At 38.7% G+C, this 26,147-nt stretch overlaps 1 protein-coding gene and 1 pseudogene across 1 annotated transcript in view; one reads left to right on the top strand and one right to left on the bottom strand.

Moving 5' to 3' along the window:
• The window catches only part of LOC150075994 (2-acylglycerol O-acyltransferase 2-like), a 50,071-nt gene that overhangs the window by 13,490 nt on the left and 10,434 nt on the right, over nt 1-26,147 (bottom strand). Inside the window, exons 2-3 of the mRNA XM_090387227.1 lie at nt 23,711-24,200; nt 6,558-6,732 (exon numbers count right to left, since the gene is read on the bottom strand). Coding sequence (XP_090243353.1) covers nt 6,558-6,732; nt 23,711-24,197 — 662 coding nt within the window. The 5' untranslated portion in view covers nt 24,198-24,200. The remainder of the gene's footprint in view (nt 1-6,557; nt 6,733-23,710; nt 24,201-26,147) is intronic.
• LOC150075995 (eukaryotic translation initiation factor eIF1 pseudogene) lies at nt 8,726-9,333 on the top strand (annotated as a pseudogene).

Genomic DNA, 26,147 nt, shown 5'->3' on the forward strand with positions numbered 1-26,147 from the left:
AAACCAACCAGAAATCATAAAGTCAAGTAATAACTAGAATAGATATAAACAAAACATATTTTGCAAGTCTTAAATAAGCGACAAGAACCACCGTTATAAATCATCATTGGGAGATTAGTGTACCTATTATCTTGCAACCCCTGCTGTCTTCACACCTACCCCTCAAAAAAAAAAAAAAAAACCCAAATGTTTAGTTTGATTTAATGCGTCACGTCAATTGTTGTGTTCTGTCGCACTATAAAAGGACAAATTTTGTTTTGTTATTTATGTCAGGGGTGTCGGTGGCAACAGTGTACTGTTGGAATTTTTTTTTTATAGTAACTATTTTTTTTTTTGTTTAGAAATTGCTAAAATTATGGACAAATGCAAGGGTTGTGCTTTCCAATTAAACAAAAACTTGAAATTACTCAAAAGTTTGAAAAACTGTGCATCCGTTAAATCTCTAAAGAACCATTATACTGTCAGTGACCAAACCAAACACAACATTGTAAAAAATAAAGGGAAGCATCAGATTGGACATGCAAGTAGTACGCAAAGTTTTTTTTTTCCCGTGGTTAACAGTGGGTAACTGAATCAGCGGATATGGGGCACAACTGTATATATACACAGGTTGTTTCAAAAGTGATGGTCAAGCCTAATAAACATGGGTCCTTAAGTGAATCAGTTTCAAGATATTGCACATTTCTAGTTGGGATCCACCACTGACAAGGTGAACTGTACAGAGTTGGGATCCACCACTGACTTGTTTGTTTAGGTTATGCTCAATCTCTCCCTTTCCCCTCTCCCAATCTGAGATGTAGCAAGCATGCTAGTACTTGTCAAAGGATAGTCAACATGGAAAGAGATTACAACAATGAAGAGTATGCAGACATGCACTTCATGTATGGTAAAGCCAATGGCAGTGCACTTGAGGCTGCATGTTTGTACCAAGAAGCATTTCCCTGCCGAAGGCAGTCCAACAGGTGCATATTCATCAAGGTACATCAACACCTTAAAGAACATGGGTGCTTCGCACATGGAGTACACAAGCAGGTAGGCCCAGAAGCATAACACCCGATGTTGAGGAAAGGGTGTTAGAAAGAACAGAACAAAATCCAGGAATTTCGACAAGGAGGGTTGCTTTGCAAGGGTGTGTACTGAATCACAGCAGTGTGGCAAATTTTACATCAATTACTGTATCCCTACCGTATCCAGCAAGTACAGTCTCAGCAATACATACTACCCTCCCAGAGTGAACTGCTGCCAGTGGATGCAACAACAGTGTCCTGAACCCCTAATTTTTAAACATTTTGTTCACTGATGAAGCTGGGTTTACTCTTGATTGTTTGGTATTTTTAAATTTCATAACTGTCACGTTTAGTCTGACGAAAACCCTAATGCAATTCACGAGTCACAACATCAGAATATATATATATATTCTATTTGTGATGCTAGTCATTAATGTAACATACCATTGGGAAAAAGGGTTAAAAATGTGAAATTCCTAGGTGATGTACTTTCTTTGAACACCAGTTGACACACCCCCTGACTTATGTAATACTCGAATTATAGAAATTCCGACTTTACGTAAGTTTTTCCCAGCCTGTGCAAACTTAGAATCGTGGAAATGTATTTTTCATCCCATAGGATGAAATGGAAGTATCGTAATGTGAACCCCAATAACACTTTTTTTTTGTAATTAGTTCAAAGTCCTTGGAAGTTTAAAATTTCGCTATATTACTAAGCTATTTATCTCTCTAAAAGGTCATATTTATAATGTAATGGAAATTGCCCTACCCTTTCATCATTATCATATGTTCCCGTTATAAGAATCAATTTTGAAAGCCTTTGTGATATTTTTCTAAAGCACATTTCTGGAGGTCATGACCATAAAACAATTTGCATGTTCCGGTCTACTGGGCTTTTCTGTTAGTGCATCTAATTATAAATGGGTAGTAAACTTGATCTTATTGCATTTACAATAATACAGATAACTGCAATTGTGTGGGTTTTTATGCTATTACGGTGAAATGTGTTCCCTTCAATGAAATCTTCAATCATATAAAATACAAATTTTTAGAAACTTCTTTGTTCCTATTTACACATTACAATGATAAAGGGAAAGTGACCAATGAATAGTGCAAGTGGTGGTAGTGCCAGGGCACGAAACAAAATTGATTTAGAAATGAAGATGATTAAGTACGAAGCAGGACAAAATTTGTCATCTACTGCAAGGGAATTAGGTCTCGCTGCTTCAACAGTGATTACTATTTTAAAGAACAGTGCGTGTATAAAGGAACATGTCAAAGGAGCAACACACTTAAGATTAACAGTAATCACAAAACAGGTGCTACTTCGAAGACGGAACAGCTGTTAATAATATGGATCGAAAAACAGATTCAGAAGCGAGTGCCCCTCAGTCTAACGACCATTCAAGCAAAAGCACCAAGTATTTATAAAGATATTAAGGATAAGTATGGTGAACTCCAACCCAAGTTCATGGCAAGCAACGGTTTCTTTTTTGATTCAATCAATTCAGCGAGCACAGTTGCAACTACTGCACAAGCATGGGGAAATTCCCTGACTTACGTAGGGTTCTGCAGAATGCAACACTTACATAAGTTGGGGAGTTTCTGTATATATAAAAATGTGCACTAGCATTTTAGTGCAAATATTTCAACTACAAGAAGTCAAATGAAAATGAGAATTATTTTATGCCAATAACTGGTACTTTATTTTTCAAAAAAAAAAAAAAAACCCCCCACTGCCATCAACACAGTTTAGATACTTATTACTTCTCTACACCAGATTTCTTATACTGTGCTCATTTCCATGTTTCATTCACAGAAACAAGTGATCCAGGAAGTAATTTCCTTCTGCACATCACAAAGCACTGCAGACAATTCTGTTTGCAAACATTTCAGTTCATCATTGAAACACTTAGGAACACTTCATTCAGACCTTCCTGTACTGCAATTTCCATGGACAATGGTGCAGGCAGACCATGTACTGATATCCAGCTCCCTGACCACATTAACTGCTATGCACCAATGATCTCTGTCAAGGCACTTTCTTCTGTGAAGTTTGTCTAAGGCAAGAGTCATTCCCCAGCATTTTTTTCATTCACAGTAACAATTTGTCCATTCATTCATTGACATATGGCATGACATACAGTTATGGACATACCTCTTCCCCATACAGCAAATTTCTGCTGGAGCATGTCATTCCCCAGACATCAGGACAGTCACAATATGCACTTTTTTTAGTAGAAGCATTACTAATACTCCTTAAAGCTACATTCATGGCAAGCATGCAATCTCATTTTAATCTCCCTGTTATTTCAACAGATGCTTAATTTTCAGATTTCCTCTAGTACAGTGACTGAAGTTTGATCACCTGAGGAGACATCTAACTCTTATTACATATTTAAAATAATTCGAAAAAAGTGGCAAATGCAAGAAAGTGGTGCTTGCCACAAGTGACATGGCAAATAATGCTTCCCACATCACTTATTCATCCCCAATAAGAATTTCTAGTCTTTCCTTAAAATTATTCAAACTACCCACTTCCACACAATCATCATCATCAGCCATTTTCAATCCACTGCAGGATGAAGGCCTCTCCAGCAACTTTCCAGTTCCTTCTGTTTTGAGCACTGGCCATCCATTTACTACTCAAAAACTCATGAATTTCATCTATCCACCTCTGCCTTTGTCTTCCAGGTTTTCTTCTAGCTCCTCTTGGGTACCATTCTGTTATTTTCTTAGTCCATCTGTCATCATGTCTTCGAGCTATGTGTCCTGCCCAAGACCATTTTAGATCTTTAGTTTTGATAAGAATGTCCTTTACTTGAGTTTGCTGCCTAATCCATGTGTTTCTCTTCTTATCTAACAGTCTGATTCCCAATATAATTCGTTCCATTCTTCGCTGTGTAGTTCTCAGCTTCTCTTCCATTCTTTTGGTGAGTGCCCAAGTTTCACTTCCATAAGTCATGGTGGGGAGTATACATTGATTCATTATTTTACGTTTCAGACAAACTGGGATATTGCTCTTCAGTATGTGACTATATTTCCTGAATGCTATCCTTCCACACAATACCATGTCTAAAAAATATATAAATTCATACACCGACCATTGAATAAAATTTAAAATAACTACAATCTTTACACAAAAATATTTACAATAAACTATTGCGGAATGCTAAAAACTAATAAAAGATCATTTACAATAAAATTTGCTAAAATATAAACCATTAAAAGTGCTAAAAACCTGGAGCTTTCGGGAGCGTCAGCTCCCTTCTTCAACAGTGACATGACTTCCTGCAACATCTCCTTAAGTAGCAGGCTCACGGTACCTCCACATGTGGTATTTCTCCACGTGGTTCAATCGGCACATGGTCAGAACTGGAAGCGGAAATGTCTCGGGAACGTGGCAAAGAAAATTGTTCATCCGACCTTAATATAATTGTTTCAAAGATAGGATTAATACGTATACCAGCATCAAATCTCCCCAGAGGACGCTATTATTTTGGATCGTGCACATGGATACTGGGAGCGTAAATGGCTCAAGGGTTTACGGATTAGTTCATCAAGTAGGAATACCATGAATAGAGATATACGTATTAATCCTATCTTTGAAACAATTATATTAAGGTCGGATGAACGATTTTCTTTGCCACGTTCCCGAGACATTTCCGCTTCCAGTTCTGACCATGTGCCGATTGAACCACGTGGAGAAATACCACGTGTGGAGGTACTGTGAGCCTGCTACTTAAGATGTTGCAGGAAGTCATGTCACTGTTGAAGAAGGGAGCTGACGCTCCTGAAAGCTCCAGGTTTTTAGCGCTTTTAATGGTTTATATTTTAGCAAATATTATTGTAAATGATCTTTTATTACAGTTTTTAGCATTCTGCAATAGTTTATTGTAAATATTTTTGTGTAAAGATTGTAGTCATTAAATTTTATTCAATGGTCTGTGTATGAATTTATATATTTTTTAGACATGAGTTTTCTGAGAAAAACCTCAGAGGCCTCTTTCAGGACACACAATACCAGCTTGTTCCAACAATCAACCATTCGCTGGCAAATTTTCAAATTCCACAACTTGCCCTCTTAAATTTAAGTCAGTGTTCCCCACATGTGCTATCTGATCAAGATGCCATCAACATTTAGCATACTCAAACTATTCAAAGCCGCAATCACCTCAATCAGACCTTCTTACAGGTGCCTGGCCTCCAGATGCTACAATTTGCAGAACTGAAGTCCTCTTGGCACAAACTCACTAACACTCTCTCTCTCTCTCTCTCAAAATGAGGCCATCTGCAGTCCAACTGGCAAACCTGCATATCGCTGGAAAAATCCCATGAGCAATCCCAGCAATTTGTCTGCACTAATCAGAACTTCATGTCTACCTGTACAATCACTACAGATCTTTTTCATTTTCCACTACCTTGAGTGCAGTAACACAGTAATGTCATCGTGGGATTAACTGAGTGCTGCTGCAATGATAGTAGTGTGCATATCATTTGTGAGGTGCCGACCTGGTTAGCTGGGCGGGTAAAGTGCCTGCCTGGCAACCTAAAGGTCCCGGGTTCGAATCCAGGCTTGGGCTTGTATCAAAGTACTGCAAAAACCTTGGGAGGTGCATTATGGCCACAGAAGCCGATACGCTAACAATTAACAAAAAAAAAAAAAAAAAAATTTGAGATTAATGTTTGTGTGCAAGCCACCTGATCATCCAATATTTGATGGACTGCATTCTGCAGAGTGTGGAAGCATAAGCTTAAGCCAATATCTATGCTACACAACTGAGGGATGAATCATCCTATAAACATATTTGATTGAAGTTGCAGAGTCTAAAAAATGAAGTAAACGTAGCTTTGCTATCCATCTAAATCTACACATTCTGATATGGATGGCTTCAACATGTCTGTGGAACTACAGCTTTGGTTAAAATATCACTTCTAGCTGTGTGGTGGTAGACCCTCAGGATTAAAAACTGTTTGGCATCACTTCCTTCACATTCAACATTAATTAACAGCCAATCAGGAATCAGTTTTGGCACAAATGATTCAAATGTTCTCCATAATAGTCTACTACTATAACAACAGGATAATTTATTATTATTAGCTTTATGGTGCAAGGAAGCTTGTGGCTTATGCTGCACCAGCCAAAAAAAAATTCTGCATTACCCCAAGAGAGAGAGAGAGAGAGAGAGAGAGAGAGAGAGAGAGAGAGAGAGAGAGAGAGAGAAATCACGAAGAAAGAGAACAATGATGATATCCAGCTCAGGACCCTGGGTGTGCCAAGTCCATACTCACCAGATGTGAGCCCCTGGGGTTTGCACCACAGGTGGTGGTGCTGCTGGAAGTTTTCACATATATTATGTCAAGAGAACTAAATGGGTTCTCTACCCCTTACATTTTACTCAATTTTTTTTCTGTGGTTGTCACAAAATTTAAAAACATCACATGCTTAGATTTTTGTGATATGCTTAAATCATACTGATTACATACAAAAAAAAAAATATATATATATATTCTTTAAGTGAAAGTGATTTAGCACAATCAAATTTATACCCATGTTTAATTGCACACTTAATGAAACCTTTCCTTCTGTTCAAGATCAGAGAAACAGTGCCTGGATGAGCATCCAGTGCCTCTGCAGCTCCTCCAATCACTATTACACATACATTTCCTTTTCCTTCCTTTGTTAGGATCCAGTCAATGCTCTCCTTTGAGGCAGCACATGCACCTATTAAAAACAAGATTACTTTAAAAATTTAATACAACCAATTATCTTTGTTAAAATTATATATGAAAAATTGTTTACATGACAACAGATACATGTCATGATGTTTTTCACAAGACTCACTGTATCTTTGATAACAAACAAAAGTACACTGTTAATTAGCATGGTACAAAGTACACTGAATTCAATGTGGGATTAATAGAAATCTATCCTGTGATAAGTGTACTACACACTCTTCCAGCCTAATAGACATGTTTGGATATGTATTAGGCCTGGAGAATGCTCATTACCTGAGTGTTTTGTCCAGCTGTGAAGTTGGAAGGAAGAGATGTTACCTAAAAACTTCAAGGGTTGTTAAATATACAAGAACAGTAAGTCTTAATTGTTTATATAGTAATGTTAAAAGTGTCGTCAATAAAATGAGCAAATTCGAACTGCTGGTTAAAACAAGTAACGCGGACAAAATAGGGGTTACGGAAATGTGGTGCCACTCGGAAATAGGGGATGACGAGTTTCAATATGGCTTGTATAATGTATTTAGAAAGGATAGGGTAGATAGAAGGGGTGGTGGGGTAAATGTTTCTTATCAGAAACACCCTGTGTGCAACGATAGCTTTCCCGGATTCAGACGTTTCACGTGCTAGTATAGAATCTGTATAGTGTGAGATAGTTGGGAACAAAGGTATAATGCAAGGAGTAATATGCTGGAAACTTTTTAGTTTCCAGCCTATCACTGTGTGTGTGTATGTATCTATACTGAATGTATAATATCCTATGAAAAATCACACGACACTTCTAATTATGAACAAAAACATTTAAAGAAATTAATAATACCAGGTGCACCTTTTGCATACTGATTGCACTGATGCACCACACACACAATTTTCACTAATTTCTGGTAGAAAGTTGGTGGTGTTAGACTACTTTAAACCACTTATGAGTACACTAACAGATAGGGCCAACTTGCCATTGCTGTAATTCTGCATTCCAATTCCTCCCAAACATGTTTAATTTAGCTGAAGGTGGGGCTATGTGCTATCTGTTGCATCCAATATTCATTTCAAATGATATATCCATAATCATTGTTTGCTGACAAAGCTTTGTCAAATTGGAAGGTTCCATAAAACTGCCAGAATGTAGGACACACAGTTAATAGGAAAATCAATGCAGAATTCAGCATTCGTGGTTCCACAGAATTCAACCATTTGGTCTGTGCTTGTTAATAGGAGAGACTGTTTTTACCGGGAGGGGATATACTTAAATAGAAGGGGTGCAAGAATATTTGCTGATGCTATCAAGGCAGTGATAGGTGGGTTGGAAAACTGCTAGCTTGGGAAGATACAGACTAATCAATTAACGAAAGCAGCAGGCAGCAGGGTGTCAGGGCTTCTAAACCTCGCTGTGGGTCATCATGGAACAAGTAAGCACATGGGCTGTGCTAGGGTAACTAAAAGTAAGAATATGTGCATGTATACTTGCTTGCATACTAATGCTAGAAATATTATAAATAAATCTGATGAATTTGAAGTACTGATTAAGTCATCAAATGCAGACATTGTAGGGATAGTGGAGATGTGGTATCCCTCAGACATAAGGGATGCTGAATTTGAATATGGGAAGGACACACAGGACAGGAGGGGTGAGGTAAAGCTCTTAGTTAAGAAACATATTAGATATAAGGCAGTCCATCCATTCAACATGAGTGACCAGTGTAATAATGAGTGAATTCAGTGTAATATAAGCAATGGGAAAACAAAACAGAGTAGGAATAGGTTATAGGCCTAATGACTGATGAATATACAAACAAAACAGTTATATAGAGCAGGCCAATCAATCAGAATGTCATATAGTGGGAGATGAACTTTCCAGATGTTGACTGGAATTTGAGTTGATCACACACTAGCAAGACTTGAGTAGAGAATTACTAGATACTTACTGGAAGTCATCTGACTTCCCCAAGGTCCACTACGCAGTTCGTAAAGTGGTAGTCCTTTTGTTCTGGTCATCTGGTTGTCGAAATTTGTATAAGTGATTTGGTAATCAGTTCAAAACGTTTATTTTATCTTTGATTGTATATCTGCGTTGCAGCAGAGACATTTCAAGCCGTTGGAACACCTAAATAATTGCTGTATGTCTACCAGTATTCAGAACCTTAAGACTTTTGACCCTTTTGCTGATGCCATTAGGGCTGATGAACAAGGGGGCCAGGACGGATTAATCCACGTCAGAATACAGCAACGTAACGGACGTAAAACCCTCACTACTGTGCAGGGGATTTCTGACGACTATGATAAAAAGAAGATTGTTAAAGCATGCAAGAAGGAGTTCGCCTGTAATGGAACTTAGTAGAACACCCAGAATATGGTGAGGTAATTCAACTTCAGGGAGATCAGCGTAACAATATCTGCCAGTTTCTCACAAAAGTGGGTATTGCAAAGCCAGAGCAACTGAAAGTTCACGGCTTTTGATGCACGAGTTCTGTATTTTCTTCCATTCTTGAACCTATGCGTTTGTAAAATTGACAATTTCAGTTAACAGTACAAAGAAACTTGTGTTGACTAAATGTACTTTGTAGTATAGTAATAATCTAAATTGTTTATGTGATTAGCATTAGCATTAGTAGAGGCATTTGATGCAAGAAAGCAAGCTTATGCAGCATCAGCCAAAAAAAAAAAAAAAAAAACCACTTCCACTTCACCCCTCTGTTCGTTCAAAATACCTGTCCAGCTGAGCCTTAAACTTATTTAGGCTATCAACCTCCACCACAAGGGATGGAAGTCTGTTCCACCAACCAACCACTCGCTGGCTAAAGGCAAATTTCCGCACGTCTATCCTCCATCTGTCTTTCCTCAATTTGAATTTATGCCCTCTCAGGTGATTATTCTGAGCTAGAGGAAGAATCCCATCAGCATTGAGCATGCTTAAACCATTCAAGGCTTTATACACCTCTATCAGATCACCTCGCTGGTGCCTAGTCTCCAGACACTGTAATTTGCAAAACTTAAGCCTTTCTTCGTAAGAGCACCCCTTTGTTCCATTCACTAATCTTGTTGCCCTTCTCTGTACTCGTTCCAGCAGCTCTACATCCTTCTTGAAATGAGGCCTCCAGACCTGTATACAGTACTCTAGGTGTGGCCTGACCATCGCCTTATACAATGGAATAATCACCTCCTTATCCCTGCTGGAAAAATTCCTGTATATCATTGACAATACTCCATGAGCTACTCTTGCAGCCCGTCTGCACTGCTCAGGGAACTTCATATCTGCCTGCACAACCACCCCCAAGTCCCTTTCATTCTCTACCACTGTCAGTGTTGTACCATAGAGTTGATACGTTGCTCTGGGGTTGCTGTTTCCCATGTGTAGTACTTTACATTTGTCAATGTTAAACTTCATTTGCCACCTCTCAGCCCATCTGCTCAACCTTTCCAGATCCTGTTGCAGAAGCATAGTGTCAGTAGTGTCCTTGACAACCCTGCCAACCTTTGTATCGTCTGCAAACTTGGACATTAATCCCGATATACCATCATCAATATCATTTATAAATACAGAAAACAATAATGGACCCAACACTGAGCCCTGAGGGACTCCACTAATAACATCAGTCCACGATGAGCAGTGTCCATTGATTACCACTCTCTGTCTTCTCCCCCTCAACCACCCCTTTATCCATAGCAGCAATTTGCCTCCAATGTCACACTGCTCCAATTTGTGTAGCAGTCTTCCATGTGCAACAGTATCAAAAGCCTTTCTAAGATCCAAGTATATAATATCAAAGTTATTCCCTGCATCCAGTTCTTTTGTGACTGCATCATAGTATCCAATCAAGTTGGTCAGGCAAGACTTCCCCTTAACAAAACCATGCTGTGTCTGAGCTATAACTGAAGTCTTGTCTAAATGATCCTGCAGTGCGTCTTTAACCAGTGCCTCCATTAATTTTCCTGGAACAGAAGTCAAGCTCATAGGTCTATAATTACTTGTGTCAGCCTTTGATCCTCCTTTGTGAATTGGGGTCACATTTGCACATTTCCAGTCTATGGGTACCTCCCCTGAGTCCAAGGAAGCTCTCATAATTATGGCTAAGGGTTTGCTTACTTCCTTTGCTGCCTCCTTTAATATAACTGGATAGATCCCATCCACCCCGGGTGCCTTTCTTGTGTTTATCTTCAACAGTTTCTCCTCCACTTTACTCCCAGTTATTTCAAGATTCTGTAACTTACTGCTAGAGTTGAATACACCTCTGGCATTCCCCTCGCTGAATAACTCCTCATGTGTGAATGTCGATGCAAAATATTCATTTAGTTTGTTAGCCACCTGAGCAGGATCATCAACACTTGACCCATCAATATCAAGTGGACCAATCTGATTCATCCCTTTCCTTCTAGAGTTTACATAAGTAAAGAACTCTTTGCTGTTTTTCTTTGCATCCCTTGCCAAGGATTTCTCGTAATCGTGATGACTGTCTCTTGACAGTCTCATTTCTGTCTCATTTCTCGTGATGACTGTCTCTTGACTGTTTCCTGCTTTTTATATCACAATTGTGATTTTTATATTACATTTCTTGGGTACAATATGACTTGAGAGTGAATAAATGTTAATTTTGATTTTGATATAAGCATTATTCATATTCTTGTGATGTATTTCTCATTGAATAACCCCTGGCATGGTGCCGTAAAGGGTATTGTATGGTTGTGGTACCTGCATGTACCAGTGAACTGTACAATAAAGATCTTATTTATAACTGTTTCTACAGCAGCATGTTAGACAGGCAACAAGAGGAAGCAATACTCTTTACCTGGTTATCAAGCAGTGATTCTTCATGCATTAAAAATCTGCAGTTAAAGGGCACAGTAGGTAGCAATGATCACAGTGTACTAATGTGGAATTTAAAGACATAACTACTGTCAAGGGTTACTAAAGGGAAAGGTTTTTGCTTCCATAAGGGCAAGTACAGTGGTCTCAGACAGTTTTTATATTCTGTGCAATGGGATCAATTGATGATGTTACCAACAGAAAATTCTAAATGAGACATTCAGATAAATCATAAAATCAGAGAGCTTATTTACAGAAGCTATTAGGCTTTTCATAGTAACAAACAAATACTGTTCAAGACTTAGACCTAAATAGTTGTCAGATGAACTATTGAGACAAGTAGCAGAGAAGAAAAATGCATGGGATGCATATAAATAATCATGTGCTCCAGAAGCACATGGTAGACAAACTAGTTTGCAATCAAGTTAAAAAGGAGGTTAGGCAAGCTAAGGCAGATTACGAGAAACTGGCAAAGAAAGCCATTAAAAACGGGAAACACTTCTTTACTTATTAATAGTAGGAGTCGAATCACACAAGGTCACTTGATGTCAATGGGTTAACTGAGGTTGCTGAGAAACTGAATAGGTATTTTGCATCTACATTCACATAAGGAATTCTTTTGGAGAGGGGAATGCCAGAAGTTTATCAAACTGTAATAGGGGAAATAAATGATTTTGTGATAACTGAAATGAAAGTGAAATTGTTCAAGCTAAACATAAAAAAGGCACCAGGAGTGGATGGAATCTATCCAATTACATTATGGAAGCCAGCAAAGGAGGCAAGAAAACCCTTAACCATATTGAGATCATCTTCTGATTCGGGGGAAGTCTATGGACTGGAAATGTTCAAATGTATCCCCAATTTATAAAGGGGGATTCAAAAGGCGACTTGAGTAATTATCGACCTGTGACTTAATGTCTGTTCCAGAGAAAATAAGTCACTGGTTAAAGAAGTAATGCAGGACCATCTAGACAAGAATGCAATTAATCATAGAAGCTACCAAGGGCAAAAGTTGATGTTGTAGAGCAGATATCTTTTAAGAGCACAAAAGACGATATTATTATACATGTTGGCAATAATGACATTAACAGTAGATCTGTGAACTTATTTAAGTACAGGACAATTTTGGAAAAAAGTTGCTAGTTAGGGTTACATTCGAAGGTGTCTGCAATTCTGCCCAGACAACAGGAAGAAGTATATGACGAGAGCCTTGTCAATCAATTTGACCCTGGAGAGATTGTGCAAGGGTAGTGGTGTAGAATTTTTCTCAGTGTGGTCTGTGCTTGTTAACAAGAGAGACTGCTTCTACAGGGATGGGATACATTTAAATAGAAAGGGAGCAAAAATATTTGCTGAAGCTATCAAGGCAGTGTTAGGTGGGTCAGGAAACTGCTAGCTTGTTGGGATACACAGACTAATAGATTAACATTAGCCACAGGCAGAGGTGAATGTAATTCTTGCACTGATTCTATTGAAATGAGCAGCCTTGAAAGCAAAGTGCTGGGGACTTCAAGAACTGCTGAGAGTCATCAAGAAACAAGTAAATGCATGGGCTGTGTTAGGGTAATTAAGCGAAGAAGAGGTGGATATACACCAATGGGCCAAAACATTATGACCAGCAAGTTGTTATGCAAGTTGAAGCAATTGCAGGTGAACTAAACCACATGCGTGGGTCAGGACACGGTATAAAAAACACCTGATACTGAGCTCTGTTAAACGGCGTTACTCTTGTTCTTAAGATGGGAAAGGCAGCAGACTTAAGGGAGTTTGACAAAGCCCAAATTGTAATGGCCAGACAACTGGGTCAGAGTGGAAACAGCATATTGGAAACAGCACAGCTGGTGGGGTGCTCATGGTCAGTCATGGATAGTACCTACTGAAAGTGGTCCGAGGAAGGGAACCCACGAACTGCCAGCGAGGTGTTGGACGACCATGGCTCATAGATGTCGAGGTGAGCGAAGGCTCTCCCGATGGCAAGTGGAAAAAGAAGGGTACCTGTGGCCCAACTCACCAGTAATTGGAATGCTAGTGACAGGAGCAATGTGTCACAACACACAGTACACATAGAACCCTGCTGAAAATGCGGCTGTGTAGCCGTAGGCCACTCCAAGTGTCCATGCTAACCACGGTTCACCGGCAACAGTGCCTACAATGGGCACACGAGCATTGAAAAACTGGACCGAGTGATTGGAAGGTCGTCTGGTCCGATGAATTACATTTCCAGTTGCACCATGTGGACAGCTAGGTATGTGTATGTCATTTTACCTGGGGAAGTGATGGTGCCTGGATGAACCATGGGATGAAAACAAGCTGGTGGCAGCAGTGTCATGCTTTTGGCGATGTTCTGCTGGGATATCCTGGGTACAGTCATCCGTGTGCCGGGCACTCTGACGTCTACCACCTACCTAAACATCATTGCTGACCAGGTATACCCTTTCATGGCAACGGCCTTCGCCTATGGCAGTGCAGTCTTTCAGCAGGATAATGCGCCATGCCACACCGCCCGGATTGTTCGAGACTGGTTCGCAGAACATGGGGAAGACTTCCAGGTATTGCACTGGCCTCCAAATTGCCCAGACATCAATCGCATCGAGCATCTGTGGTTTGTGTTGGAACAGCAACTCCGATCTGCGTCATCTCAACCACAGACCTTACAGGAGTTAAAGGATCTGCTGGTTAAGTGTTGGTACCAGATACCACAAGACACATTTAGAAATCTTGTAGTGTCCAAGCCTTGCCGGGTACAAGCTGTTTTGGCTGCATGTGGAGGACCAACATCATATTAAGTAGATGGTTAATGTTTTGGCTTAGTGTATACTTGTATGTATGTATTCACCAATAATAGGAGTATAGTAAATAGATTTTATGAATTTGAAGTGCTGGTCAAGACAGATTTTATAGACAGGGTGTCACTCAGATATAAGGGATGCAGAATTTAATTATGGCGAGTACAATGTATGTAGAAGGGAGGGGTGTTATGCTTTTAGTTAAGATGCATATAAGATCTAAAGCAGTGCATCCAGTTAATATGGGTGACCAGTACAATGTTGATCCAATTTTGTGTGACATAAGCAATGGGAAGGCAAAAATGAGTAGGAGAGTGTTATAAGCCTGATGACTCTGATGAGTACAATGTACAGAGAAATAGTGGACCAGTAAATCAGAATGTCTTATAATGGAGGATTTTAACTTTCCAGATATTGACTGGAACTTGTAGGTTGGTCACTCACACACTAGCAAGACTTGCCTTCAGCCAGCAGGTGGTTGACTGTTGGAACAGGCTTACATCTGTTGTTGTGGAAGTGGATGGTTTAAATAAATTCAAGGAAGAACTAGATAAATTTTGGAGAGTAGAGATGTATGCTATATATATATATATATATATATATATATATATATATATATATATATATTATTTTTTTTTTGGATGATGCTATATAAGCTTGCTTTCTTGCATCATTTTCCATTACTACTACTATTTTTTTAAAATTCTACATCATGGAAATACTTATAGGTTTGTCTGTGGCCACTCAGCTTCCAACCTAGATTCTCTAGTCTAATGCTGAGATGAGATAACTGGCATTTCAAGGTTTGTCGGCTCCTGTTAGTATTTTATACTGAACTGGTCATTCCTTATGTTATTCGTAGACTTCGATTTCATCAGCACACTGACAAATGTTGACTTGAATATGTTACTTCCTAAGCAATAAATGCAGACATTTACCCATATGTCATCTGTCATTTTCTTCTGAAATTGTGTAGGCTTTTTGTGTGCTCATTGTTCAACACTCACATTTGAAATGAATTTCACACTAACTACTGAATTTCCTTTATAGGTCAAAAAAAAAAATTTGAATATTTCACAATTTCCTGCAATCAAGGGATGGACAATACTTTTGGTAGTATCGTACTATATTATACATAATTATGTCTTTGTTTAGAAAATATATAGCTGTATAAAAATAACTTTTTATTCAGAAAAACCCCACCGAAAGCTGATTTGTTACTAAACACTTTCAGAACAGTCAAATCTGAAAGATGCACATCAATTAGATTACTTTTTAATCAGTTAAGCCTGGTAATGCCCTATAGTGAACTAGTCTATGCTCTTACTGTGAAAGATGTGCACACCATATATTGCATATTTATGCCATATTTTCTGCAACATAAGTTTTCTTCTGTAGGAATGTATCCTAAGCTTATATACAGTAGAATATCCACGCATTCTCTAACAATTTATCTTTAATGTTTAGAAAAAGATAAGAGAACTATAGATCTACCAGTCTTCATTTACATGATAGTTGATGTAGTTCATAAAAAAAATACTTAAATTAATGTAGTTCATAAAAAAATGAACTACAGTAATACCCCGAAGTTACGCGATAAGTGGGTCCGACGAAAATCGCTTAAGTCGAATTCGCGTAAGTCGGGGTATAACTTTGCATATAAATTTTGTTTAATTGGGACCAAGGACTAACAAAAACACTAGTTTAGAAGAAAAATATTTAATAAAATTGCAGTTCTTTATACATATTAATACAAAATATGTATTAAAAAAATAAATGAGTTACGCAAAAAAGTTATTTCGATGTCGATGGCTTCATAAAATCTAACAAATTTGTCTGACGACACAATGCCTTTTTTTTTCACGCAGAATTTCTTCTTAGCAAGCTAATAATTTTTTTATTCCTTGCTTTGCAGCTATAACACGTTCTTCGTTGGAGTCTATGTTTTCTAAAATTTTTAAGCCCTTTTCAATTGAGCTGAGACTGTCAAGCTAGCAATTGTCATGTGCTTTTCTGGTAGAACTGAGTCTGAAGTGTTGGATACTTCAGTGACGTTTTGTTCACGCATCTCTGAGCTCATTGACATCATCACCATTGACTTCCAAATCTAATTGCCTGGCAAGATTAACAACTTCTATCACATGAGTGACATGATCAGTTTCTGGTGTTGTTTTCGTCTCGTTTTTGAAAAAAAAAAAATGGACAAAGTTTCTTCCAGACACCATTCAATGTTTTTTGTGAATTTCATCCCAAGATTCTTCAATGATTCATACGGCATCTAAAACATTGAATTGTTTCCAAAAGTCTTTAACAGATATCTCACTATTTTGTCTCATAGCTTCATTCAGACGCGCAAACAAACGCCTCATGTAGTAAGCCTTGAATGTTTTGATGACTCCCTGGTCCATCGATTTATGCAAGCTGGTTGTGTTTGGAGGCAAAAACACAGCTTTCACACGTGGGTCGAAATTAATTAGGGTGGCAGGAGGATGACCGGGTGCATTGTCAATAAGAAGCATCACTTTAAATAAATGGAATCTGTTTAGACTTGCAATAATGTTCGACTTCGGGTATGAAGTGGTGACCAAACCAGTCCTCAAAAACTGGAAGCTGTCACCCAAGCTTTATGATTTGACTTCCAAATCACTGGTAAGCTAATTTGAGATATACACCAAAAGAAAATAATCAAGAACTGCGTAACTCCAAGTTTGCGTAAGTCGGGATATTACTGTACATTAATTTAAGAACTGTGTGCATGACTACATTCAACTAATGTTTTGAGGACATGTTGGTTCATACAGTTACAGTCAAAAACTTTTCACTACTGAGGCTTGGATTTATGTTCCCATTATAGACAGCAACATTATCAAAGATTGCTCTAAATTATTAATACCGTTTATACAAATAGTATTGCTAAATGCAAATCTGCTATTTGTTTAAAACACAGGGCATTAGCATTACAGCTGTTGAGGCTTATTAGGTCTCACAAAGATCTTGCAACAGTGTCACGAGTTTTAGACAAATAGCAAATCCATTTTTTTTTTGGTAATTTTATTTGTATAAAACAATTAATTTAATAGCAAACTCATGGATAATGGTGTCACCCAATATGTCTCAGGTATAACATTTACATGAAATGTACAACAAATGGTCAAATGTGGACAGTGTTATTGTACCATTCATCCCTGCTCGGTTTGCATTGCGGTCTATCCACACTCAGTTTTTTAACGAAACTAAAGGATTTTACAAAACCCCAACACATGCACTAGTGCAGACTACTGTTCTCAATAGTTTAATTTTTTTATACTGCAGTTAAATAACTAAGATGGAATGGAGTAATGAAGTAATTTTGCATTTCACTGAACTGTATAAAATCTTATTGTGATTTTAAATGTTTGTCACCAACTACTTATAATATAAAACACGGAAACTGGAAAACTGTGTATATTACTATATATTACTTTTTAACAGGAGAGACTGTACTTGTTAACAGGAGAGATTGCTTCTACAGGGATTGGATACACTTAAATAGAGAGGGTGCAAGAATATTTGCTGATGCTATCGAGGCAGTGTTAGGTGGGTCGGAAAACTGCTAGCTTGGGGGGGGATACAAAGACAAATAGATTAATAGTAGCCACTGGCAGAGGTGAAAGATTCTTGCACTGCTTCTATTGGAATGAGCAGAAGCCTGAAAAACAAGATTCAGGATATTTCAGAGACTGCTGGGAGTCATTGCGGTACAAGTAAACATGGGTTGTGTTAGGGTAGTTAAGACTAGAAATAGGTGCATGTATACTTGCGTGTACACCAATGCTAGGAGTTTAGTAAATAAATTTGATGAATTTGAGGTATTGCTCAAAACATCAAAGGCAGATATTGTTGGGATATCAGAGACTTGGTGTCACACAGATATAAGGAATGCAGAACTGAAATTTGGGGAGTACAACATCTACAGAAAGGATAGACTAGATAGGAAGGGAGGAGGGGTTATGCTATTAGTTAAAAAATACATAAAATCCAAGGAAGTAAAGCCAGTGGACATCGCTGGACAGTGCAGTGTCGAGTCAGTTTGGTGTGACATAAGCATTGGGAGATCAAAATTGAGTAGGAGTGTGCTATAGGCCTAATGACTCTAATAGTATAATAAGAAACTGTACAGGGAAATAGAGTGGGCCAGTAAATCAGAGAGTGTTATAATGGGAGATTTTAATTTCCCAGATATTGACTGGAGTTTGGGGGCAGGTCACTCACACACTAGCAAGGCTTTTGTAGATTTATTGGACGATTGTTTTCTACATCAGCATGTTCAGGAGGCAACTAGAGGGAGGAATACTCTTGATTTGATTATCAGCAGTGACTCTTCATGCATTAAGAATCTGCAGATAAAGGAACCACTAGGTGGCAGTGATCACAGTGTGCTGAAGTGGGATTTACTCAAAGAGGTAACTACCATTAGGGGTAAAGGGAAGGGTTATTGCTTTCGTAAAGGCGACTACGATGGAATGAGACAGTATTTAAATTCTATACTGTGGGACCAACTGATGATGTTACCAACAGCAAATGCAAAATGGGAAGCATTCAAAGAACTTAACTTGGAAGCTACCAGGCTTTACATACCAACTAAGAAATATTGTTCAAGGTTTAGGCCTAAATGGATGTCAGATGAACTGATGAGGCATATGGCAGAGAAGAAACATGCATGGGATACATACAAATTAACACATGACACAGAAGCATATGACAGATACAAGTTGATATGCAACCAAGTTACAAAGGAGGTTAGGCAGGCGAAGGCAGAGTACGAGAAATCTTTGGCAAGGGATGCAAAGAAAAACAGCAAAGAGTTCTTTACTTATGTAAACTCTAGAAGGAAGGGGATGAATCAGATTGGTCCACTTGATATCGATGGGTCAAGTGTTGATGATCCTGCTCAGGTAGCTAACAAACTAAATGAATATTTTGCATCGACATTCACACATGAGGAGTTATTTAGTGAGGGGAAAGCCAGGGGTGTATTCAACTCTAGCAGTAAGCTAGAGAATCTTGTAATAACTGAGAGTAAAATGGAGGAGAAACTGCTGAAGATAAACACAAGAAAGGCACCTGAGGTGGATGGGATCTATCCAGTTATATTAAAGGAGGCAGCAGAGGAAGTAAGTAAACCCTTAGCCATAATTATGAGAGCTTCCTTGGACTCAGGGGAGGTACCCGCAGACTGGAGATGTGCAAATGTCACTCCAATTCACAAAGGAGGATCAAAGGCTGACACAAGCAATTATAGACCTGTGAGTTTAACTTCTGTTCCAGGAAAATTAATGGAGGCACTAGTTAAAGAGGCACTGCAGGATCATTTAGACAAGACTTCAGTTATAGCTCGGACACAGCATGGTTTTGTTAAGGGGAAGTCTTGCCTGACCAATTTGATTGGATACTATGATGCGGTCACAAAGGAACTGGATGCAGGGAATAACTTTGATATTATATACTTGGATCTTAGGAAGGCTTTTGATACTGTTGCACATGGAAGACTGCTGCACAAATTGGAGCAGTGTGACATTGGAGGCAAATTGCTGCTGTGGATAAAGGGGTGGCTGAGGGGGAGAAGACAGAGTGGTAATCAATGGACACTGCTCATCGTGGACTAATGTTATTAGTGGAGTCCCTCAGGGCTCAGTGTTGGGTCCATTATTGTTTTCTGTATTCATAAATGATATTGATGATGGTATATCAAGCTTAATGTCCAAGTTTGCAGATGATACAAAGGTAGGTAGGGTTGTCAAGGACACTACTGACACTATGCTGCTGCAACAGGATCTGGAAAGGTTGAGCAGATGGGCTGAGAGGTGGCAAATGAAGTTTAATATTGACAAATGTAAAGTACTACACATGGGAAACAGAAATCCCAGAGCAACATATCAACTCTGTGGTACTACACTGACAGTGGTAGAGAATGAAAGGGACCTGGGGGTGGTTGTGCAGGCAGATATGAAGTTCTCTGAGCAGTGCAGACGGGCGGCAAGAGTAGCTCAGTGTATTGTCAATGATATATAGGAATTTTTCTAGCAGGGATAAGGAGGTGATTATTCCCTTGTATAAGGCAATGGTCAGGCCACACCTAGAGTACTGTATACAGGTCTGGAAGCCTCATTTCAAGAAGGATGTAGAGCTGCTGGAACGAGTACAGAGAAGGGCAACAAGATTAGTGAATGGAACAAAGGGGTGCTCTTACGAAGAAAGGCTTAAGTTTTGCAAATTACAGTGTCTAAAGACTAGGCACCAGCGAGGTGATCTGATAGAGGTGTATAAAGCATTGAATGGTTTGAGCATGCTCAATGCTGATGGGATTCTTCCTCTCACTCAGAATAATCACCTGAGAGGGCATAAATTCAAATTGAGGAAAGACAGATGTAGGATAGACATGCGGAAATTTGCCTTTAGCCAGCGAGTGGTTGGTTGGTGGAACAGACTTCCATCCCTTGTCGTGGAAGTTGATAGCCTACTAAATAAGTTTAAGGCTCAGCTGGACAGGTATTTTGAATGAACAAAGGGGTGAAGTGGAAGTGTTTTTTTTTTTTTTTTTTTTTTTGTTTGGCTGATGCTGCATAAGCTTGCTTTCTTGCATCAAATGCCTCTACTAATGCTATTTACAATTAAAATAACTTTACAACTAAAGGATAAAATACATAAATACTAAGGGTAGTAGGAAAGTTTTGCAATATAGCTTTGTTTATTTAATTTTTTCAAAGTAATTTCCTCTACATTCAATACACCTCTCCATCCTCCGAAACCAATCTTTAAACCAGTTCTGCCAAGTTTCACTAGGGAGTAAAGCACACTTGTTGTCCCAAGCCCGTAGAAGGTCCTCATCACTGGAAAACCGCCTCCCTTTTAGCTTCATTTTCACATGCGGGAACAGTGCAAAGTCGCAGGGAGCAAGGTCTGAACTGTAGGGAGGGTGCTCGAGAAGTTTCAGTCCTGTCGTGGTCAAATATTCGGTGCAGGCTTTGGCGCGGTGAGCTGCAGCATTATCGTGACGGAGGTAGCAGGTGTCTATTCTTGACTTTGGGCAGGCATTGTTCAGTATACCACTTAGCTGTGACTGTCTTCTGCGTGTCCAAAACGACACATTCCACAATTCCATTCGATTTGAAAAATACAGCTATCATTTTCTTCTTTACAGATCGGGATTTTCTGACAATTACGGGTGTCGTCATCATCAAAGACCCAAACTTTGTTTTGAGCCTTGGTCGGCAGATCGTAATAGTACAGCCAAGTCTCGTCACCTGTCACGATGTTGTTCACATACCGAGATTGTCCCTTATCAAACTTTTTTAACATCTCCCAGCACCAAGTCATACGTCGTGTCATCTGCTCTTCAGTCAGTTGATGCGGCACCCAGAGAGAACAAAGTTTCTTCACGTGCAAATGATCTTGCAGAATCGAACGAATTGCTGGTGCATTTAGGCCCAAAGTATCCTCTATCTGTTGGTAGGTCACTCGCCTGTTTTCGTCAAGCATTTTCCTCACAGCAGTAACGTTTTCCTCCGTAACTGACGTTCGTGGCCTTCCCGGCCTCTCAGAATCCTCCAGAGTGAAATTTCCCCTTTGGAATTCTCTATACCACCCGAATATCGTTGTACGATGTGGACAATCATCATCTAGTGCAAGTCATTTCTTCTAAGCACAGGTCTATGGTTAAACCACGCACGAAATTATACCGCAAAACCGTCCTTATCTCATTTCATGACCACGATGCCATCGCAAGCACTTTACACTCTCACTACTAATAAATAACTGAGCCCAGACTTGGCGCGGCGGCTACTATGCACGTATGAACATGTCTCAACATGCAGCTTCCTGTGATTCATTGTTGAGTCATATTGCAAAACTTTCCTAGTACCCTTTGTATATCGAATAAAATACTGGGTTATGAGCGATAAAACCAACCATAAATTTCAAAGGCTCCTGCCTTCTTCCTCAGTGGTAGCTTCTTTGTACTGCAGTGCATCTTAAGTACCAGCAGGTACTTAAGATACGGTCTAAATCACGTGTTTCATCACCACGTGTTCAATTCTCCTACGTACTGGGACCGGAAGCGGCTTGGGAGCAAGTCATATGAAATCATTCATCCCTTCTGAGGATATTAAAGCTTTGGCTTATGCTCATGCTAAGCTGTTTGCATTCTTGAGCATTCTGCCTAGCAAATAGTGCATTCTTATTACATTATGTGAGAGTCAGGAATGGAGTTTATTGACACTAAGCAATTGGGTCAATACACTAAGCAAAACTCCATTTGCTTAATTTCTAACACTCTGTTGGCTCCACCAGTGGAGCCAAACCTTTGGCTCCACTGGTGGAGCCAAAGTATTTCTAAGGTAGAAATCAAGCATTAGAAATGTGTACAATTTTTAAATTATTTCAATAATTTAATGAAATGTAATCCTAACCATTACTTTATGCTTCTAATGGTATTATTAATGCTTCTAATAGCTTAACCATCCAAGAGAACCATGAATTATTTTTATTTTGAAGGATATATCTCAGTAGGCACTTACATTTGGTAATTCATATCTAATGATAAGAACACAAAAAAACAAAAATGTTGCAATTATCTTGGTTAGATGAAATTGTTGAATGATTTCCACAAATACAACATGCACAAATAGGAAGGTGATAATGTAACTACATAGCTGTTAAAATTGCACAGATCTATAGACAATATTTAGAAACCATAGTGTCATCACAAATCAATACTATTGTGGTCTCATCAGTGCTGGATTTAGGCATAAACCAAATAAGCCACAAGTTGGGACCTTGCTGTTCTTATTCAGTGAGGATAAAAATCTAAATACTTTGAGACTGCTTCACATGGCTGATGGCCTCATCATATACAAATCTAGCACTGAGCTGCATACACCATTTCTGAAACTATTTATAATTAATATCTAAAATGATGATATGAATCCATATTATTATTATTAGCCATATGGTGCAAGGAAGCCTGAGGCTTATGCTGCACAAACAAAAAAAAAATTTCCAAGTTACCCTGGGGAAGAGAGGGAGGGAGAGAGAGAGAAGTAGAAAGGAATCACCAAGAAAGAGAAGAATGATGATATCCAGCTCAGGACCCAGGGTGTGCCATGCCCATACTCACCGGATGTAAGCCCCCTGGGGATAATATGCAGTGATGGATCAATTAAACGGGAACCTTATAGCTTACTAGGGAAAAAAAAAAATTGCATATTACTATATTATTATATCTTATCTACATCTAATTGCAACTATTTTCAAAATATAGTAATGGTCTGCCTTCTAGCAATTACGTTATATTTATGTTAGCAATGAATATATTTTCAAATATCATAATTATGCAATATACAAACCTACTCCAAGAATAAGTTCACGGGTAAATGGAAACCAAAACTGTCCTTCAAGTGTTAAAATATGTGCTTTTATACCAGGGTAAAGTTCACTGAAGTTATTTGCCTCCGTGGCAAAATTGCAGAAAGCTCCCACTGACATAATTCCATGAGGATGATAACCAAAGATGTAATTTTTCTTTGGATCTAATTCCGATGTTTTCACAAGAGTCACTGGAAAGTAATCCCTTAAATATTTCCAAATAGTCCATCCTCGTATCCAGTAAAACATTCTACCTCCCCTGTTGCAACACTGGCGATCATATACAAACCATATTGCATATAAGAGTGGTAAGAAATAGAACCTTGTGAAAAGTAAGTAGCAACAGAAAACAACTCCTGCTACTCCAACGAAAAGGAAACTGCTGGTGTAATAAAATACAGCTGCTGTTTGAAGCCTACGATTGAATGGAATTTTCAATGGTGCAAACTCAATACCTAGTATCTTCATAACCTATAAAAAAAAATAATAAAAATAAATAATTATGCAACACACACACACACACACACACACACACACACACACACACACACACACACACACACACACACACACACACACACACAATCTAGGTGCCACCTAGATCTATAAGTATGAAATTTATTCAACTCATCCACTTCCACAACAGATAGAAGCCTGTTCCAACAATCAACCACCCATAGCTATAGGAACTTCTTACACACATCTAACCGGCAATCATCCTTCTTAAACTTGAATTTATGTTCCATCATCATGTATAGTTTCGGCAAGTGAAAGAATATCAGTAACATTCAGGTTACTGAATCCATTCAAGGTGTTAAACACCTAAAATCAGATCTCCCTGCAGGTGCCTGGTCTCAAGACACTGCAATTTGCAGAACTGAAGCCTTTCTAGGTAAGAAAGGCTTCAGTTCTGCCTTTCACCTTTTGAGTTTCACCTTTTGGTTAACTTCAATTTGGTTGCTCTTCTCTGCACTCGTTACAAAAGATCTACATCCTTCCTAAAGTGAGGCTTCCAGACCTGTATATAGTACTCAAGATGCAGCCTAACCATGGCCTTATACAAAGGGATAATCACCTCCTTATAACTGCTAGCAAATTTTCTGTATATCATTGACAGTGTGGAGGTTATCCAGATGCAAATCATGGAATTTTTAGTTCCAAAAAAAAAAGAAAAAAAAAGTTTTTGAAGACTAACTTGTCATTAAACCACTATAAGTAGCTTTATAGTCTTAATCATGCTCATTATTTTAAATTTAACTAGAGATTTTGTAGGTTACTACTTAATATATGTAGATGTTAGTTCCGTTTGAGTCTTGCCACCATTGTTATAGTTATAGAGTGAGTTGTTTGGTTTTAAGGAGCATTAGCAACTAAGGCCATATTTCTCTGGGGATATGCAGTGGTCATTCCCTGACCTTTCCACATCCTCCGTATTTAGTGGTCACGGGCTCGAACCCCGGTCTAATCAAGAAGCGTGTGCTACATACTGTTGCTCCTGCCCACCTGGCTACGGAGGCACCTTATAGAGTGAGTGGTAGAGGAATTCAAAATTATTGTGATAAATAGGTAGGTCTAAAATTTGAATCAATTAGGCTGGTGTTAGTTGGATAATTTTGTTACATTATAATTAACTTAACTCCAAATCACTTGTTGGGCATATCTTTTGTGCTTAGCTAAAGATATAACTAATTTAACAATGTGATCGTTTCGATATAGTGTAAAATATATTCCGAAATTATTAGCACAAGGTATAAAACTATATAACTATATAGCGTAATACGTATCACTGCATTTAGGAATCTATTAGCTTGGTGTAGTATTGCCAATTAATTAGTCAAATTTATTAATTTATTGTTAATCAATTAATTGTATTCAAATGGAAATCATGCCCCAGATTAGAGCAGCAAAGCAATGGGCACAAAGTAGCAGGGGTGCTGTGGCTTCAGGGAAGAATCAAAGGGGAAGATTCTCCAATGCATCATAGCCTAAACAAATGTGCAGCTTGAAATGTTTGTGGACTTTCTGGAACAGGACAGGATATAGCCAAGGAGGATGTCTTTGTGTGCTAGGTGCAGTGTCAAGAAATTAAGAGCCAACTCACCATTCTGATGGGTGTCTATGAGAGTTTAAAGGGTAGGGTAGAGGCCCTCGAAGGCATTAAAATGAGTTGGCTCACTCTCAGTTGCCCAACTCGATGCCACAGCTGATTCTTGTGTATCACACAACACAGTGAATCTTCAAGACTGGATGCACTGGTCCAGAGGAGCTGGTTATTGTCGGTGATTCAATTGTCAGGAACAGGGGAAATATATTGTGTAAAAAGAACAAGTGGAATAGGACCAGGGTAAGTCTGTCAAGTGCAAAAGTTTGAGAGGCATATAATGCAAGAAGGCAAGCTTATATAGCATCAGCCAAAAA

The sequence above is a fragment of the Mastigoproctus giganteus genome, chromosome 13, assembly GCF_048544385.1.
Source record: "Mastigoproctus giganteus isolate SK-2022 chromosome 13, ASM4854438v1, whole genome shotgun sequence".
In the NCBI taxonomy this organism is placed as follows: domain Eukaryota; kingdom Metazoa; phylum Arthropoda; class Arachnida; order Uropygi; family Thelyphonidae; genus Mastigoproctus; species Mastigoproctus giganteus.